The sequence below is a fragment of the Heteronotia binoei genome, chromosome 9, assembly GCF_032191835.1.
Source record: "Heteronotia binoei isolate CCM8104 ecotype False Entrance Well chromosome 9, APGP_CSIRO_Hbin_v1, whole genome shotgun sequence".
In the NCBI taxonomy this organism is placed as follows: Eukaryota; Metazoa; Chordata; class Lepidosauria; order Squamata; family Gekkonidae; genus Heteronotia; species Heteronotia binoei.
Window position 1 is genome coordinate 108,024,842 of NC_083231.1, and position 19,225 is coordinate 108,044,066.

Genomic DNA, 19,225 nt, shown 5'->3' on the forward strand with positions numbered 1-19,225 from the left:
CCTAGATTCACTGGATCAGCATTGCTGTCAGATGGCCATCTAGTCCTTTTAGAAACCTCCAAGGAAGGAGAACCTACCACCTGAGGAAGCCTGTTCCACTGAGGAACTGTCAGGAAGTTCTTCCTAATGTTGAGCCGGAAACTCTTCTGTTTTAATTTCAACCCATTGGTTTGGTCCTACCTTCTGGGGCCACAGAGAACAATTCCGCACCATCCTAATATAGCTTTCTGTTTTCTGAAATAGGAGTCCAGTAGCACCTTTATGACCAACAAAGTTTTATTCAGAATGTAAGATTCCGTAAGCATGCATACTTCAGACAAAAAGCTGACACTGAATAAAACTTTGCCGGTCTTAAAGGTGTAACTGGACTCCTACTTCGTTCTACTGCTTCAGATAAACACGGATTTGTTTTCTGAAATGTCTGATACCAAGGTCAGGGAGGGGGGGCTGTGGCTCAGTGGAAGAGCCACGGTCCCCGGTTCAATCCCCGATGTCTTCAGTTAAAAAGGACCTGGCAGTAGGTGATGTCAAAGACCTTTGCTAGAGATCCTGGAGAGCCGCTGCCAATCTGAGTAGATTTTAAGACCCTCCTTACTCCCCTCCCCGCAAACTCCAGAGTTGTCCAAGAACCTTGTACTCCAGAGAAGACAGACTGAGTCTGGGGTGCAAAATATCTTCTCCAGCACCAAAATATAGCCCTCTCCCTGCTCAAAAGAGGCTGCCATAAATTAAAGCAGATCATAGAAAAAGAAATTGGATTTATATCTCGCCCTATGCTCTGAATCTCAGAGCGGTCACAATCGCCTTTACCTTCCCCCCAACACACACACCAGACACCCTGTGAAGTAGGTGGGCCTGAGAGGGCTCTTACAGCAGCTGCCCTTTCAAGGACAACTCTTGTGAGAGAGCTATGGCTGACCCAAGGCCATTCCAGCAGCTGCACATGGAGGAGTGGGGAATCAAACCCGGTTCTCCCAGGTAAGAGTCCGCGCACTTAACCACTACACCAAACTGGCTCTACTTTACCAACATGGCTTGGAAAACGTCAATGGCCCTGCACCAGTCAGAAAAACAGCATAGGCAGGAATACCGCAGAACGAACAAAAAACCAGAACAAGGATAGATTTTTTTTTTTTTACAAGCTTCATTCATTGAGAGATCCAGGATTCCATTTCTTTCTATTTTCTCACCCCTCCCAAACAGATGGCAACCTTGCAAACAACAGCAATCTCAGGCAGATTTTGGCCTCCAGCTCCTGGTGTGCGAAGAAATAAGCGTCATTGATTGCTGGGAGGTACGTGCCACAAGGAGAAGCATCTGCTGGTTATGAGCCAAATGAAGAAAGGAGTCCAAAGAGAGTGACAATTTTACACTTGCTTAGACGTTTTGGAGGACCATGACAACAGTGGTGAAGGGCAGGGTTGCGGCGGGCTTGGCCTTTCTCCTGAGGTTCGTCTGCCTTCAGTCATTTCCTCCACAAATCTTGAGCAATGCGGTCCTGTAATCCCCAGAGGTGTCAGACTACAAGGAAGAGAGAGGACAAAGATTTCACATTTTGCATTAGGAGAAGCCCTGTTGGATCAGGCCAGTGGCCCATCCACTCAAACACTCTGTCACACAGTGGCCTTAAAACCCAGGTGCCATCAGGAGGTCCACCAGCAGGGCCAGAACTCCAGAAGCCCTCCCACCATGGCCCCCCCAAGCACCAAGAATACAGAGCATCACTGCCCCAGACAGAGTGTTCCATCTATATACCTTGTGGCTAATAGCCGCTGCTGGATCTCTGCTCCGTATGTTTATATGCTTCGTGCATGAAGCTGTCCCGTGCAAAGTTACACCAAAGGTCTCTGTCTAGAGCGGTTCCTGGCTTCCGAAGGTTGAGCTCCCAAGCACAGAAGGGCCTTTCCCATCACTTGACCACCCTTTAACTGGAGATACCAGGGACTGAACCCCGGACCTTCTGCATGCCAAGCAGATGCTCCACCCCTGAGCTGCAGCCCCTTTCCCCTGAGAGAGATGCTTCTTCCAGGGGCTTCCTCCTTCTGCCAAACTCACTGGCTGCAACCCAAATGAACAGACAAGGTGGCTTCACCTTCTGTCTGCTCACTGGTCCCATCTAGCTCAATATCACAGCCTGGGTCTTCAAAAGAGATCTTCCCAAGGCCTGCGACTGAAGAGCCAGCATGGTGGGCAGAATATCAGACCAACCTATCAGAAATCCAGGTTTGAATCCCACTGTTCCAGGGAAACTCACTGGGAGATGCAGGCCAATGACTCAGTGTAATCTGGGAATCCCCAATGTGGTGTCCATGGGTACCAGATGGTCCACCCTGACACCTTTCCTAGCACCCACCAAGTGTTTTTAGAACATCAGTAGGGGCCAGGTGAAGCTCCCATCCAGCAGGAGCTCTACAGACCTGATGAGCTGGAGCAGACTGAAAAATGCTTTCAGTGGCTGCTGCCACCAGTCTTGGGCTGTGATCATGCGCGCACTTGTACACGCACAATATAATGCACTTTCCAACTGGATTTTACTGTGTGGACTGGTAAAATCCAGTTGGAACGTGCACCATAAAGTGGATTGAAAGTGCACTTCTTTAGTGTATGACTGATCACCCACGGTGGCCATTCTGCGGTTGCAACAAAAGGTGCCCAAAAGGCTCAAAAGTTTGGCAGCCCCTGATCTGACCTCTCTCACAGGGTAGTTTGGCCAGGGATCCTGGAGGGCTTTGCTATCTTCTGGGCATGGAGCAGGAGTCACTAGGGGTGTGGGGGGAGAGATACTTGTGAATTGCGTGCATTGTGCGGGGAGGTTGGACTAGATGATACTGGAGATCCCTTCCAACTCTAAGAATGGTAAAACCTGTGAATAGCACCAAATTAGCATACAGATAATAAAAGTTAAAAGATGCAAGAACTGAGTGAATTAGCATATATAGTGAGTTATGAACCTGTTATCTCTGTTAAGCCCTGGGACTCCATTGTCCTAACTTGTTGCTATTCATAGGTTTTACCAACTGCTTCAATTCAAGCTTAGCTGTACTTATCATTCATTTATGCATATTCATTGCAATTAACTCTTTGTGGTAACTTACCGCCCCCCCCCCCCCCCCACACACACACACACAGATATATATATGTAATGGTTGGTAAAATATTTTTCAATGTATCTGAAGAAACGTGCATGGACACAAAAAGCTTACACCCAGAATTAAACTTTAGTCTTAAAGATGCCACTGGACTCAAAACTTTCGTTCTTTTGCTTCAGACCAACACGGCTATACACCTGAAACTATTAACTTTCCCTTCACCCACAATATTCTAACACAGGGGTAGCCAAACTGCAGCTTGGGAACCAAAGGTGGCACTTTCACTCATATTGTGTGCCTCTTGGAAGTCCCCACCACCCTGTCGGATGGCTTGGAGAAGGTAGTTATATCTTTAAATCACTTCTTCCAAGCTTAGCAAGCTGGCAGCTTGGAGAATGCATTTAAAGTTGCTTTCTTTCCACCTCTCCCTCCCCCCACCGACTCTATTTGCCTTCCTTCGTGTCTTATGTGGCTCTCAAACATCTGACTTCATGTCTTGCAGCTCTCAAACATCCTACGCTTATTCTATGTGGCTCTTACATTAAGCAAGTTTGGCCACCCTAGTTTTAACAAGTATCCTTCCTGTCCAGATCTAGAGATAGACATTAGAGTTCATTAAAGCACTCACTTGAATAGCAGAATACAAGGAATGTCCGTACAGTTTCTTATATTCAGCTCGGATGTCCAAAAGGTCAAGTTCTGATCTGGACACCAAGATTCTGTTCAGTGTACGTTCGTCTGTCCCAGCCCCCTGTGAACATGGGAAGGGGGGGTAAATCATTTTCTGTATTTATAAACCATCTTTTCTGCTTTGAAAAACATGCAAGGTTCAAAGAATTTCAAAAAACAATCACTGTGTTAAACGCCAAACACAAAACCTCAAGTTTGAAAACAGCACAGAAGCAGACGACTTACCTTCAAAGCCCCACGTAGTTTTTCAGCAAAGAACGCAGGAATGCTTTTCACACATTTGACTTGCAAAGGAAGAGGGAAAAAAGAATTAGAGTAGGTTCCCTCGAGCCTTGTTATCTCTGCTGAAGAACCCCTTAAGCTCACCAGTTTTGCATGTGGGGAACTGGCAAAGATTCGACAGGTATTCCCCATTGCAAGCTACCAGTACCCACCAGCTTATGCAATACTTCAGTACTCAGTATGTTTTTCTTCCTACTGCCCTCTTGTGGGCAATCATATTAATTGTATTTGCGCTGCACAGTCCGTTAGAGGGAAGCAGCACACAGCAAAATGGTGTGCAAATACAATTAACCATTTTAAGACATTAAACAAAAACGTAGGTCTGCTCCCTTCCGAGACAGCAACACAATTCTATATAGCGAGATCAATACTTAAAAAAGAAAAAGACTATCAGCAGGAGGTTTTGAAATCCTCATTGCTCCATGTGTTAAAATCTGAGCAGGGAAGGTTCATTTCACTCAAAGCAAAAGGCACCCAAAAAAGTCACCCAAAAGGTCAAATTCCACTGCAGGCCTTACATCAGGGGGGTTTTTTTGAGCAGGAACACACAGGAATGTAGGTCCGGCTGCCTTGGGATCAGGGCGTGTGGCCTAATATGCAAATGAGTTCCTGCTGGGCTTTCTTCTACAGAAAAACCGCGCGAACAATGGCGCTGCCAGGGTGTGGCCTAATATGCAAATGAGTTCATGCTGGGTCTGTGTGAACCAGTGGTGCTCCCAGGGGTGTGGCCTAATATGCAAATGAGTTCCTGCTGGGCTTTTTCTACCAAAACCCCCTGCCTGACATATATTGTGAAACAGAAATCAAGGCACTGTTTCGAGTAAAACAGTTCATTATTCAGCAACATCAATAATCCTCCAAAAATAAACATCAAACATATTGCATCACATTTCCCATCTCCCTCCCCCCTTTTTATGAGTTCCCCGGTGCATTCAACTTAAAATACAAAGAATAAAAGGTAATATTAACCTATTAAGAACCTTCTAAAAACTTATAATAAAATAAAATACAAATAAGAACAGAATTACTTATTACTGTTATTTCCTATCTTAATTAATAGTCTTATAATATTACTATACTTAATTTTGTTGTTATCCATCTTAATTATTATCGATTAATCCCAATCCTCATATGCAAAAAACCACTGTATATTTCCCTAATTTTACTTGTAGTTGACATTTTACACTAAAAAAAGAAAGAAAAAAGTTAACTATTATTAAAAATCACCAAATGTTCTTTCACCTTCCACTACTTTTCAACATACTTTTGAAATTTCTCCCATTCCCTGCTATACTTATCTATATCATGTTCTTTTAAAGTTCTAGTAAGTTTATCCATTTCACTCCAATGCATAACTTTCATAATCCAGTCCCATTTTTCTGGTAATTTATTTTGCTTCCTAAGAGAGAAGCTGTGGGGGAGAGGCAGAGAGGTGCAGGCGTGGGGGAGAGGCAGAGAGGTGCAGGCGTGGGGGAGAGGCAGAGAGGTGCAGGCGTGGGGGAGAGGCAGAGAGAAGCTTTGGGGGAGAGGCAGAGAGCTGTAGACATGGGGGAGAGGCAAACGTGGGGGAGAGGCAGAGAGACACCAGCAGCAGCCGCCCCAGGCAAGTCAGGCAAAGAGCAGCTGAGTTGCTGGCTGCACCTGAAAGCTGGGAGGGCTGCAAGCAGGGGGGAAACCAGGAGGAGAACTCTGCCTGGGGCCCCTAAAGGAGTGGGGGCCCATAGGCCAGTGCCTACTTGGCCTATTTGTTAATCTGGCCCTGGCTGCAGCAGATCCATGACAGATTTTCTCCCCGCCTTCCTTACCAACAGCCAACCACCTCCTGTTCCTCCTTACCAATGGCCAAGAGCAGGTCTTCATAGTCCCCGGACATCTCCCTCCTTATGCTGTCCTCTATGGACTTCCCGGAGAGCTTTTGGTATTCAGTGAAGGCTGAGGAAGAACAAGAGGGAAAAAAAGAAAAGACCACCAAGACAGTCAGCGGAACATGCTGGAAAATATATGAGAATATTAATAGCGTTTGTTCATTCTACACTCTGGGCTATATGGAATTTGGTAAAAGAGAAAGCCAATTTCACGTGCACCCACTTAACACAAGAGCTAAGGCCTACCGAGTAATACTGAAGTTTGGTAGAATCCGGAGAGATTAAAGGACGTCCTTTCATACCCTGCATAATCAGCCACTGGAGTGTACATCATATTTATTTATATCTCAGCTTTCTCCGCAGTGGTGACCTATGGTGGCTTACGCTCTTCCCCTCCTGTCCTTACAACAACCCTGCGATGTAGGTTAGGCTGAGAGTCTGTTTACTGGCCCAAGGTCACATAGCATAAGCTCCCATGGCAGAGTGGGGATTCGAACCTTCCAAATCCTAGTCCAACACTCTTAACCACTACACCACACTCAATCTACAGGAAGAGGGAGAGGACCACAGCTTTAAAATAAGGATTTAGACCAGGGGTGGCCAAACTGCGGCTCAGGAGCCACACGTGGCTCTTCCACACATATTGTGCGGCTCTTGAAGTCCTCACTGCCCTGCCAGCTGGCTTGGAGAAGGCATTTTCTCTCTTTAAAAATCACTTCTCCAAGCCAAGCCAGCCGACAGCTTGGAGAATGCATTTAAAGTTAAAGTTGCTTCTTTTCTACCTCTTACCTCTCTCCCCCATCTATTTGCCTTTCCTTCTATGTCTTTCAGCTCTCAAACATCTGATGTTCATGACTTGTGTGTATGTGATGTTTTATGCGGCTCTTACGTTAATCTGGCCACCTCTGATTTAAACAAGAGCTCTGCTAACTACTCCTAACAGCTGAACCTGCCTCTTCTGGATTGGGCAGGGAGTCAGGGAGAGCAGGAAAGCTTCTGCCTTTGGATAGGACAGCTGTCTCTTCTGCCCATTCGACAACCCCTTTAGAGAGTGCCTCGATGTTATTAAAAACAACAGGCCTGGGTTCCAATCTCGAAATCCATGTTGGATCAGGCCAATGGCCCATCCAGTTCAACGCTCTGTGTCACAGAAGAACATAAGAGAAGCCATGTTGGATCAGGCCAATGGCCCATCCAGTCCAACACTCTGTGTCACAGAAGAACAGAGAAGCCATGTTAGATCAGGCCAATGGCCCACCCAGTCCAACACTCTGTGTCACAGAAGAACAGAGAAGCCATGTTAGATCAGGCCAATGGCCCACCCAGTCCAACACTGTCACACAGTAGCCAAAAAACCTCCAGGTGCCATCAGGAGGTCAATCAGTGAGGCCAGGATGCTAGAAGCCCTTCCACTGTTGCCCCTTCCAAGCACCAAGAATACAGAGCATCACTTGCCCCTGACAGAGTTCCGATAATACCTGATGATACCATGTGGCTAAGAGCCACTGATGGAGCTCTGCTCCATATGTTATCCAATCCCCTCTTGAAGCCATCTATGCTTGTAGCTGCCACCACTCCCATGGCAGTGAATTCCACACGTTAATCACCCTTTGGGTGAAGAACTACTTCCTTTTATCCACTCTAACCCAACTGCTCAGCAATTTCATTGAGTGCCCACGAGTTCTCGTATTGTGAGAAAGGGAAAAAAGGACTTTTTTGCCTACCTTCTCTATCCCACACATAATCTTGTAAACTTAACCAAGTCCAGGGGCACCTTTAAAAACAAACAAGTCTCCTTCGAAGCTTTCACTTACACCTTGAATAAAACCTAGTTGAACTCAAAGGGGCCACTGGGCTCAAATTTTTTTTCCCTGCTGCTGCTTCAGGCCAATACAGCTGCTGCCCAATTGGATCTATCTTGCCCACTTAAAACAATCATTATCTGAAGAAAGGTAACCCAATGGACCCGTTTCTTACTGTGTTTCAGCTGCGGCAGGCTGCTCAGGCACAGAATCTCAGTGAACTTGTCTTCGTCAGTGCCCCACTTCTTCTCACCTGCTTCGTAGAGGATCTAGAGAAAGGAAGGAAGTGAATGAACCACCTCATCTGAAACGCTTGAGCTCTTCTCTCCACACTCATAGGTCGGTTGGCTTGGGAAGACTGCCACTGAATCAAACCATTCACACCACTCTGACCGATGAGGCAAATTCAATATCCTGCTAAGCTTTCCCTCCCAGGATCATTGGGAGTACACTGGGGGTGGAAAGCGCCATCCAATCGCAGTTGAAACGTGCCTCTTTGCACAAACGTTTTTCCTTTGCAAGTAAAAATTTCTCTCTCTCGTTACCGCTGGAATCAGGTCATCTTTGTAATTCTTTTGGACAGCATTTTCTCCTTAACCAGGAAACGTGGAGGATCAGGGACACCGCGTCATTAACATTCCCCCAAAAGAGTCCTCAAGGGCAAGGAAGCCAGAATGGGCTTGAAAGCATAGAGGCATCTGCTGGGGAAACCTGAAAATCCCAAACTGCAGCTCGACACAATTACTGTAAGCCTTGGAGCTCGGCAAACTGGTCCGACCACAACGTTTTCACGGCAGACTTTTTACAGGATGGTTTGCCATGGTTTACACATGACTGGAACACATACTGGATGTCCCCTGCGATTCAAACATGTAAGAAACAGGCAGGAAGTGTCCCAAGATGGGACTCTCTGGCCTGCTCTTTTCTAAACTCTAGCGTACCTGCGCATCGCTCTTGCCAAGGTGTGCATCCACAATTGGGCTTTCATTTCTTTTGTTCTGCAATCACAGAAAAGTGAAATGGGTTAGAACAAAACACAAGGAAGCGCACGGAACATTTATCAGATGATTTATTAGTGCCCCAGATGTGAATTGAGGAGAGTGGCTCAGTGCAAAATATTTGCTTTTGTGCACAGCAGGTTCCAAGTTCAATCTCCACCAACTCTAGTTAGGAAGATCAGGTTGTATATGATACGAAAAATCTCCATCTGAGACCCTGAAGTGTTGCTGCCAGTTCGAGTAGGCAATACTGACTTGGCTAGACCAAAACTCTGACTCAACTGGAAGCTTCATGGCATTTCTTTGGAAGGAACACTGGTGACTTGTGATTTCCTGGGAAAGAACACTGACTTGTGATATTTGTGTCATATTCCATTTGCTAGAAAATGCACATTTCAAGATGGCTTTATCAGGTGAATACAAAATAAAGAACACACAAGAGCCAGGGAAAAAAAGGAAATAAGCCCATGTTCACTTTCTCACTGAGAGACCTGATCCAACATCCCTCCACTAAAGGCCTGCAGAAAGCACAAAAAAGTGCCTTCAGAGAGGCTGAGAAGGAAGACAGACCGGCTACATTCAGAACTGAGAGGAACACTCATCAAGAGCTTGGGCAGAAGCGGGCAGGCCTCATTTTGGGCAGGAGCTCACAGGAGTGGAGCTCTGGAACTTCTAAATTTTATTGCACTCTTTTAAAACTCCCTCTCACCAAATACTTGCTTCTGGGCTCCATTGTTCAAAATTCTCACAAGGAGTTTGCTGAACTCTTAAGATCTGACAAACTTTCTAATATTTCCCTCCACAAAAAAAGGGGAAGTAACCAAAAATGTATCAAGCAGACAGATGGAAATCTTCCTCATCCCACTGTTGCCACAGAGGAGAAAGTAATTTGAAAAGTATGACGGGAGCAAGATTTTATTATGACAATTTTAATTCAAGAAGCGTTTTAAGACCCCGGCCTTTCTGAGTCTCGGAGTGGCTTACAATCTCCTATATCTTCTCCCCCGGCCTTTCTGAGTCTCGGAGTGGCTTACAATCTCCTATATCTTCTCCCCCAACAACAGACACCCTGTGAGGTGGGTGGGGGTGAGGGGGCTCTCCCAGAAGCTGCCCTTTCAAGGACAACTCCTGCGACAACTATGGCTGACCCAAGGCCATTCCAGCAGCTGCAAGTGGAGGAGTGGGGAATGTTCCCTCTAAGCTGCAGTCTTGTGAGCAAAAATTCTACTTTGTGAGCTAGTGCATAAATTCAAGCGGTGAGCCGCTGCATAAATTAGTGCGCTCTGGGGTCATTTCTCCTGAGCTAAGACAAAAATGTGCGAGCCGGAGGCCAAAAATCTGTGAGCTAGCTCACTCGAACTCTGGTGAAGAATCAAACCCGGTCCTCCCAGATAAGAGTCCGCACACTTAACCACTAGACCAAACTGACAGATGCTGAGCTGATATAATCAAGTACACCCTCCAGTGATGCCGGGGTGTGTGGCATATGCAAATAAGTCATGCAATGAACTCCAGCACCTCTTTTTCTATGAAATGACCCCGAGAAGCAGGCATTTGCAAACACCGTTGCACAAGGTGAGACACACGAAGCTCTGAATGGTTTGCTGTGGCTGGAAACCCAGCCCAGATGAACGCAAGTGAAGCTGCCTTATACTGAATCAGACTTATCAGTCCATCCAAGTCAGTATTTGTCTTCTCATACTGGCAGGAGCTCTCCAGGGTCTCGGGCTGAGGTCTTTTCCCATCATACCTTTTAACTGGAGATCGAACTTGGGACCTTCCACATGCCAAGCAGAGGCTCCGCCAGTGAGCCACAACCCCTCCTCATGGGTGCATTTCCTTGAGGTAGATGTGCCATGAGAGAATAGTATGAGCCAATACAAAAAGCTTCCAATTCACAGGATAAGGGGAAGTGGAAGCTGAACGGTCGTGGAAACATAAGAGAAGCCATGTTGGATCAGGCCATCCAGTCCAACACTGTCACACAGTGGCCAAAAAACCAGGTACCATCAGGTGGTCCATCAGTGGGGCCAAGACACTAGAAGCCCTCCCACTGCCGCCCTCCCAAGCACCAAAAATACAGAGCATCACTGCTCCAGACAGAGTTCCATCTATACCTTGCGGCTAACAACCACTGATGGACCCTCTGATCCACATGTTCATCCAAGCCCCTTTTGAAGCTGTCTATGCTTGTAGCCGCTGCCACCTCCTGTAGCAGGAGGTGGTGGCGGCCACAAGTATAGCCACCTTCAAGAAGGGTTTAGATAAATATATGGAGCACAGGTCCATCAGTGGCTATTAGCCACAGTGTATGTGTGTATATAAAATTTTTTGCCACTGTGTGACACAGAGTGTTGGACTTGATGGGCCGTTGGCCTCATCCAACATGACTTCTCTTATGTTCTTATGAATCCCATGTGTGATTTAATCACCCTCTGGGTGAAGCAGTACTTCCTTTTATCCATTCTAACCTGACTGCTCAGCAGTTTCATGGAGTGTCCACGAGTTCTCGTATTGTGAGAAAGGGAGAAAAGGACTTCTTTCTCTACCTTCTCAATCCCACGCATAATCTTGTAAACCTCTATCATGTCACCCCTCCCGCCCCCGCCATTCAAAAGAGCTACCACAGGACAGTGGGAATGGTTTGTTGGGAGTGGCGTGTGCTCCGGCCAATCACCACAGAGGTTTCCAAAGGATTGCTTACATCTGCCAATACCAGCAGGGCTTTCTGGAAGTCGCCAGATGTGTCAGCGCTGATGTCACTCTCAAGGCTCTTGTTGTAAACTTAAGCGGAACAAAAAAAAAATTAGGGAGGGAAAAAGTAGTTATCAGCGACATTTGCCCTCAAAGAACGCAGTAACCAAGGAAAGTGAAGCACAGGTCCAGGCAGGCAGGCATGAACAAAAGGCCCTTATTTCTCTGGGCTTTTTCTCCTGCCCATTGGTCCTCTGAAGGCCATTCAGGTAGCAGCCTCATGCCATGACACCCAGCAGGAAAAGCAACAGAGAACCCGTCTGGTGTGGTTGCCAGTGTCGACTAGAATCTGAAAAACCAATGTTTCAATCTCCACTCTGCCATGGAACCTTCCTGGGCGACTTTGGGCCAGTGGCCTGCTCTCATCCTAAGCCACCTCCAAGGGTGGTTGTGGCAAGGATAAAATGGGGGAGAGGGGAACCATGAGGGCCACTCTGGGTCTCCGCTGGGGAGAAAGGTGGGGGCATAGATGGAGGGAAGGTTGTGTTGGGTACTCTGGCCCTGCATGCAAGAGGGCCTAAGAGGGAAAGGGTTAAGAGAACTCTCACTCAACTACACTCTCATTGGTTAAATACTGAGCCTCTCTGGCCGTCGCTTGCCTTCTGTGTTTCATCCTAATGATCCCTGGGCCAAAAGAAGCACGGCTGGCCACTACCAGAGCAAGGGCTTTTTCAGTGGCAGCCCCTGCTAGGTGGAATGCCCTCCCCGAAAATTATCAGGGCCCTGCGGGACTTGCCACAATTCCTCAGGGCCTGTAAGACACAATTGTTTAAACTGGCGTTTAACAAATAACGGGGAGGCAACCGCTATCCCACAGCATTGACACCTGAACCATCCCAGTACAAATCCAGAGTGCCAAATAACATGCTATAATATTATTATATGTGGCGCCCAATAAGAATAAAAACCCACCATCTGGATCCTGGCGAGAGAACTTGGAATCGTATTATATATTTTAAATGGTATGAACTGTTAAAATGTTTTAATGATTTTATTGTACTTTGATTTTAATACTCAGTTATTTTAACTGTTGTTAGCCGCCCTGAGCCCGTTATTGGAGGGTGGGATATAAATGCAATAAAATAAATCACATTTTGGAACTCTCTTCTTCCTTACCTGAGCTTCAAGCTGTAGCAAGTTAACTTCTGAAGTCAATCTGCTCATAAGTTAGATGTACGTACATGAATTTGTCATGTAAGATGCGCTTCTCTATTAGTAAGCAGGGCTTTTTTTGTATCAGGAACTCCTTTGCATATTAGGCCATACCCTCCTGATGTAGCCAATCCTCCAGGAGCTTACAGGGCTCTTATAAGACTTACCGTAAGCTCTTGGAGGATTGGCTACATCAGGGGTGTGTGGCCTAATATGCAAAGGAGTTCCTGCTACAAAAAAGCCCTGTTCTTAAGTAAAATTTCTTTCTCTTGTTACCGTTGGAATCAGATCATCTTTGTGACTGGTTTTTGAACACCATTTTTCCCTTAGCTGGGAAATTTGTAGAATCAGGGATTCTGCGAAAAGCTTCCGTGCTTCCAAACCAAATGTCATTTTAACATTTAACCCCAGCAGCTTACAGACAAGCTGACCCACATCTGAACACCTGCCCTGCAACACTTCAAACATGCTCACTTGCTTCCCTTCTTAGGTTACGTGGAACCAGTTGCGCTGCCAAGACTTACAAGAGACCTTATGAACATATGAAGCTGCCTTCTACTGAATCAGACCCTCGATCCATCAAAGTCAGTATTGTCCACTCAGACTGGCAGCGGCTCTCCAGGGTCTCAAGCTGAGGTTTTTCACACCTATTTGCCTGGAGCCTTTTTAGTTGGAGATGCCGGGGATTGAACCTGGGACCTTCTGCTTACCAAGCAGATGCTCTACCACTGAGCCACCATCCCTTGGCTCTCCAGGGTCTCAAGCTGAGGTTTTTCACACCTATTTGCCTGCACCCTTTTTAGTTGGAGATGCCAGGGACTGAACCTGGGACCTTCTGCTTACCAAGCAGATGCTCTACCACTGAGCCACCATCCCTTGGCTCTCCAGGGTCTCAAGCTGAGGTTTTTCACGCCTACTTGCCTGGACCCTTTTTAATCGGAGATGCTGGGGATTGAACTGGGGCCTTCTGCTTCCCAAGCAGACGCTCTACCACTGAGCCACCGTCCCTCCCTTCTGAAGGAAAAAGAGCCTACTGCTCTGTCCAACAAGGATTCAAGCAAGAAAAGCCGCATTTCAGTAATAAGGCAAAGACCTTCATCGTACAACTAATGCTGAATGCAGAGGCCTCATTTATGCTGTTACAGCTCTACAACGTTATTAGCCAATTGCTAATTCTGGTCTGGTTTGATCCATCTGGACCTTAGGTGTGATTTAAAAAAAAAAACATACCCAAAATTATGATTTGCAAAACAACCCAATGCTAAATTAAAGGCCTTCAAGCCAGCTATGTTATGTCTCCTTAGAATACCACCACGGGGGTTAATGGATGATCATTCACTCTCATGCACAGGGATGGCTTCGGGACAAGTCCGTTAATGGCTCAATAAGCTCGTTCCTGGCTCTCGTTTTCATTGGCACTATTCGGCTTGCCCAGCTTCTCATTAACGTGCCGCGCACTGGAGCTGGAAGCGAAATCTCCCCTCTGCTACCAGCTGGGCTTTATCCACCTTGCCAGGAAAGCAGCCATTAATCTTCCCCATCTTAATCAAAGCAACGCTGCCCTGTGCACCACTCTCCAAGTCTATACTTCTCCAGCTTGGCTGCATTAAACTTCCCAATCCATCTCGGTCAGCTCCTCTAGAGCGCCGAAATTTCATCGGCCTGAAAAGCACAAGACTCCCTTCCCAGTTAACGCTTGAAGCTAGAATCATAAAACCACAGAATCATAGAGTTGGAAGGGGACATACAGGTCCTCTAGACTTCAGGGCTTTTTTTGTAGCAGGAACTCCTTCGCATATTAAGCCACATACCCCTGACGCCCCTGTAAGAAGAGCTCTGTAAGCTCTTGTAGGATTGGCTCCGTTAGGGGTGTGTGGCCTAATAGGCAAAGGAGTTCCTGTTACAAAAAAAAAAGCTCTGAGAAGGTGTAAACTAGGCCTACTTCCAGGCCTAATGGAGGGTGCAGATGGCTGCTCTGAAACAAGAAAGCCGCAAGGTCAAGAAAAAACCTGACCAACGTACAAAAAATGCCAAGAAAAAAAAGACGACTATGATAGGGAAAACAAAACATCTTATTTTACATGTGAGCCCTGAGTCATGAAAGTTCACAACGAAATAAATGTTGGTAGCCATTAAGAGACCCTGACCTGGATAGCTCAGGCTTCCATCCTGCCTAGTATTCGGAATGGAGACCACCAAGGAATCCCAGGGTCGTGACAAGGAAAAAGGCACTGGCAAACCAGTTCTGAACATCTCTTGCCTTGAGTACCCCACTAGAGATCACCATAAATCAGCTGAGACATGAGAGCTAATTCTGCCACCTGTCATTACGGGGTCCCTGGACTTCCGTTTTGTGCTACAGCAAACTAACATGATTTACCCCATTGAAGTAACCAAACCAGTTACATTTCAAATTATAATATCAAATCTCAGTTCTGCCAATTCAGAAGTCAAATTTGGGGACCGACATCTGATAACGTGAAAGCTGGGCCCTCCGATTCTTGTCACGTTTCGGCCCTCAGATTCTTGTCACGTTTCAGCTTGGGTCTGTTGCATGTGTATATTGGTACAAGGGGAAGTTTTTAGTTCAGTGGCACCTTCAAGACCAACCAAGTTTAATGCCTGGGTATAAGCTTTCGTGTGCATTCCCGCTTACCAACATGACTGAATCTAGGTACAAGAAAAAGAAATTCCTCTCTGCCAGGTTGCGATTTATATAGCTCAAGGGGCACTGGAGAGAATCACACAATTAATTTTGCTGGCGTGACACAGGAGAAAGCATCTGAGATTTACATAGGGTCGGATATACAGCTCTTAAGCAGGCAGATTTAGGCTCGACTCTAGTACGTCACAGTCAGGATGCACAGACTTTGATAGACTCACTCCTGAAATCATTAGATGATCGACTGTTCCGCGTGCCAAAATGTGCACTCAAGAAGCATTGCGAATTAACATCCTCCACAAAATAAATTCATCTTGTTAAGCACCATCAGATCAATAGGGCTGTAACAGAGCCCAGATTTTAGGGTCAGTTAAATCTTTGTGCGGTATAAAACAATCTGAGGGCTCCCCTTTGAGACATGTAGAAATTGCACATTTTCAGGGGTGTCAAACTCATTTGTTATGAGGGCAGGAACTGACATCAATGAGACCTTGTTGGGCCGGGCCGCGTGTGTCACAAAATTTAATGCCAGGTAGTGGAGATATAAACTATAAAGGGCATAAAACAAGCACAATTAAAGATTTTTGTAAAAAAAAATAATGAACATATGAAGCTGCCTTATACCGAATCAGACCTTTGGTCCATCAAAGTCAGTATTGTCTTCTCAGACTGGCAGCGGCTCTCCAGGGTCTCAAGCTGAGGATTTTCACACCTACCTATTTGCCTGGACCCTTTTTTAGTGGAGATGCCAGGGATTGAACCTGGGACCTTCTGCTTCCCAAGCAGATGCTCTACCACTGAGCCACCAATAACCCTAAAATAAAACATGCTTCAAGTATTAGCACTCTTGCAATATTGTGGTCAATATCAAAGCAAGTTCTCCCTACTCCCCGCTTCCTTCCCAAGAGAGGAGCCTCAGCCAATGAGGAAAACAGAGGCTTTGCTCTGTAGTTTCTGTGCAATTGAGAAATCCTGGTAAAGCAAGCTGCGACACAGAAAGTAGCAAGAGAGAGAGGGAGAAGGAAGCAGACTTGCTCAGGGGCCTCATAGGAGCCCTCCAGGGGCCTGATCCGGCCCCCAGGCCACACGTTTGACACCCGTTTTAGACAAGAAAATGATCAGAAAATTTCTGAAAAGGGGACGTGAGTCCTGCCTGGAAAAAGCTAGAAGAATTGTTCCTAAGTTGCTAAAGGATGCTACATCACCTTTCTCCCCAACTGGAACCCAAAGCAGCTTACACCTTTCTTCTCTCCATTTTATCCTTACAACAAACCTGTTAGGAACGTTAGGCTGAGAATGTGTATGGCCCAATGTCAACCAGCAGGCTTCCATGGCAAAATGGGGATACAAACATGGTTCTCTCACATCCTAGCCCAAAACTAACTATCATGCCACTCCCACTATCTTAATTCAGGTCCCACAGAGCTTCGACTCCCCCGCCTATCTTACCTTCGTGGTAAAATCCAGGAAGGGCTGTGCCACAGACTATATCAGCTCATTTTAGTCATCAGAGCTTGCCCCCCCCCCCCAAAAAAAATAAAGCTGATACAGGACATGCTTTCATAAAGTGCTTTTTGCATACAACAAGACTTGAGGCAAGGTGACTGCGGATGCTATTATATTCTTGTGACATTTTCCAATTTCAAAGAGATTGCCTTAAAAACAGAGTCTCCCCGAGGTTGACCTAGCAAATTACTCGGCAAGCCACAGGCTTGATGAGCTATGAAGGCAGTCATATTCTAGAACAGGGGTGGCCAAACTGTGGCTCTTCCACACATATTCTTTGGGCTCTCAAAGCCCCCACCGCCCCATTGGCTGGCTTTGGGAAGGCATTTGTCATCAAGCCAAGCCAGCCGGCAGCTCTGGGAACAAATTTAGAGTTACTTTCTTTTCACCTCATCCTCCCTCTCCAATCTATTTGGCCTTCCTTCCTTCCCTGTGACTTTTAAATCTCTGACGTTTATTCTACATGGCTCTTATGTTAAGCAAGTCTGGCCACCCCTGACCTAGAACAAGGATGTAGCTTTCTCAAGGCACTCTAGACAATATTAAATATCCCTCCAGTTGATCCTTCTAGTCCTAGAGAAACCCCTTTTTTGCCCATCTCCATTTCAGCCTGGCCATCTCATGCCTGAGGGCAGGAAGGGAGTATGGATATGCCAGCTGCTTAGCTAAGATTTCACCTGGTCAGAAAAAAAAGTTCTTTACTTTTGTAATATGCCTGGGCAACTTCCCTCATCTGCTTGTTGTTTCTGGAAGCGAGGATTTCGATCAGCGTCTTCTCATCAGTCCCCGCACCCTTAAACACAAACAAGCAGAAAGGCCTTGCGCTAAAATCAATAAGTATTTTCCTGTCGTAAATGGATTAGAGAGGATCTCTGTGAGGATCCTGGATTTTATCAGAATTCAGGGGGAAAAAGCGGACACACCAATAAAATCGTTTTCGAAAACAGCATTTCAAAAGAGGGAATGACCAAAACAGTCGCTCTGACAGGAAAGGGGGAAATGCCCACACTCCTAGCCAAGCAAAGTAGGTTCTAAATTTCCATCAACTTGAACATGAGAGGTTTCAGCAAGTGCTTAAAAGTGTTTAACATCTGCTGGGTGGCAGAAATGTAAAAATTCAGACATTTTGAAGCCATGAGGAGGGGGGGGGAAATCTGGTTTCTCTTCTCAAAACCCCCCTCCCAAATTTCGAGGAAAAAATTGACTACATGCATTTACTTTTCTGTCAAACTAAACCCATTTTACTGCTTTACAATGTAAAATTTAGTTAGCACATAAAATTGTGTTAAAACTGGAATAGCTGTGGCATTTAAAAATAGAAATGCCTTTGTTTCCCACAAGCTAAAGCTGCAAGTATACCTCAATACTTGCTGTATGCTATTTTATCACATCTCACTTACTCCAAAAGCAGAAATACAGACATACAAGTTTCATAGGAAAGTTTTAGTGCTCTCTCAACACTCATTAAATACATATTTGAAACCTTGAAAACGAAGTCTCTTTAGACTGTCATGCTGTATTATTTTGCGTAAATAAAGTATTTTCTTAAAAAAGCGTGTCATCTATCTCAAAAGTTGGAAAAGGCATTTCTGCAGTAAGTAATGCAACTCATGGGGTAGCGAGGTGTCTTGTTGTTTTCTGTCTTGCCTAGCCCTGTTGAATCTCCCTCGAAGTCCAAAAAAAGCCCTGGAAAGTAGTCCTCCTCAAAGTCCAAAACAGCTTTCCCCTTCCCTTACCATTTACTGACAAAATCCATGGCTTCAGCTGGCAACACTGCTGTAAGTTGCCTAGCAACAGCCACAGAGGGCTTTTCTTAAAGGTACAGGCACTGCTTCAATTATTGGGGAGGCCAAACCTCTCACTATTAATTTTTCCCCAGATGCTTCTGCAAACCTGGGGTTTGTAGAAGATCTGTCTTGTCTGTTCATGGGCCCAAACTCTGGATTTAAGAATTCACTGATTTGGCTGCATCGAGAGTTAAATATATTGATCTCACATATTAATATGGTAAATCTTTTTCTTTAAAAAAAAATTGCCTCGTAGTACCGCCGGAAAGAGCAGGCTAAATCACCTCACAGAATACAGCAAGCGCAACACCCTCTTCGCAGACACTTACTTGCATGGCTTTATTCAGCTGTTCAGCGTCATAAACGGCTGGTGGAGTAACAAGAGCCACGATAATGTCTTCCAGATGGCCAGACAGCTCAGCCTTCAATGCCTCTCTCAGATCCTAAACAAAGCACAAGAGGAGGAGGAGAGTTAGATTCATATCCCACCCTTCACTCAGAGCGGCTTACAATCTCCTTTCCCTTTCTCTCCCCACAACAGACACCCCGGAAGGCAGATGGGGCTGAGAGAAAACAAAGAGCTGATCTTACCCCAACTGTGACTGTAGGCTTCCCAATCCCCAGGTCCCAGCGGGGGA

General features: G+C 45.9%; 1 protein-coding gene across 3 annotated transcripts in view; it reads right to left on the reverse strand.

The window, feature by feature from the left end:
- Nucleotides 1-1,284: 1,284 nt before the first annotated feature.
- ANXA3 (annexin A3) overlaps nucleotides 1,285-19,225 on the reverse strand; it is a 36,189-nt gene continuing 18,248 nt past the window's right edge. For all 3 annotated transcript variants that reach the window (XM_060247148.1, XM_060247147.1, XM_060247146.1), the window contains exons 5-13: nucleotides 18,917-19,030; nucleotides 17,503-17,593; nucleotides 11,431-11,510; nucleotides 8,670-8,726; nucleotides 7,904-7,997; nucleotides 5,898-5,993; nucleotides 4,005-4,063; nucleotides 3,718-3,840; nucleotides 1,285-1,521 (exon numbers count right to left, since the gene is read on the reverse strand). In XM_060247148.1, coding sequence (XP_060103131.1) covers nucleotides 1,462-1,521; nucleotides 3,718-3,840; nucleotides 4,005-4,063; nucleotides 5,898-5,993; nucleotides 7,904-7,997; nucleotides 8,670-8,726; nucleotides 11,431-11,510; nucleotides 17,503-17,593; nucleotides 18,917-19,030 — 774 coding nt within the window. In that variant the 3' untranslated portion in view covers nucleotides 1,285-1,461. The remainder of the gene's footprint in view (nucleotides 1,522-3,717; nucleotides 3,841-4,004; nucleotides 4,064-5,897; nucleotides 5,994-7,903; nucleotides 7,998-8,669; nucleotides 8,727-11,430; nucleotides 11,511-17,502; nucleotides 17,594-18,916; nucleotides 19,031-19,225) is intronic.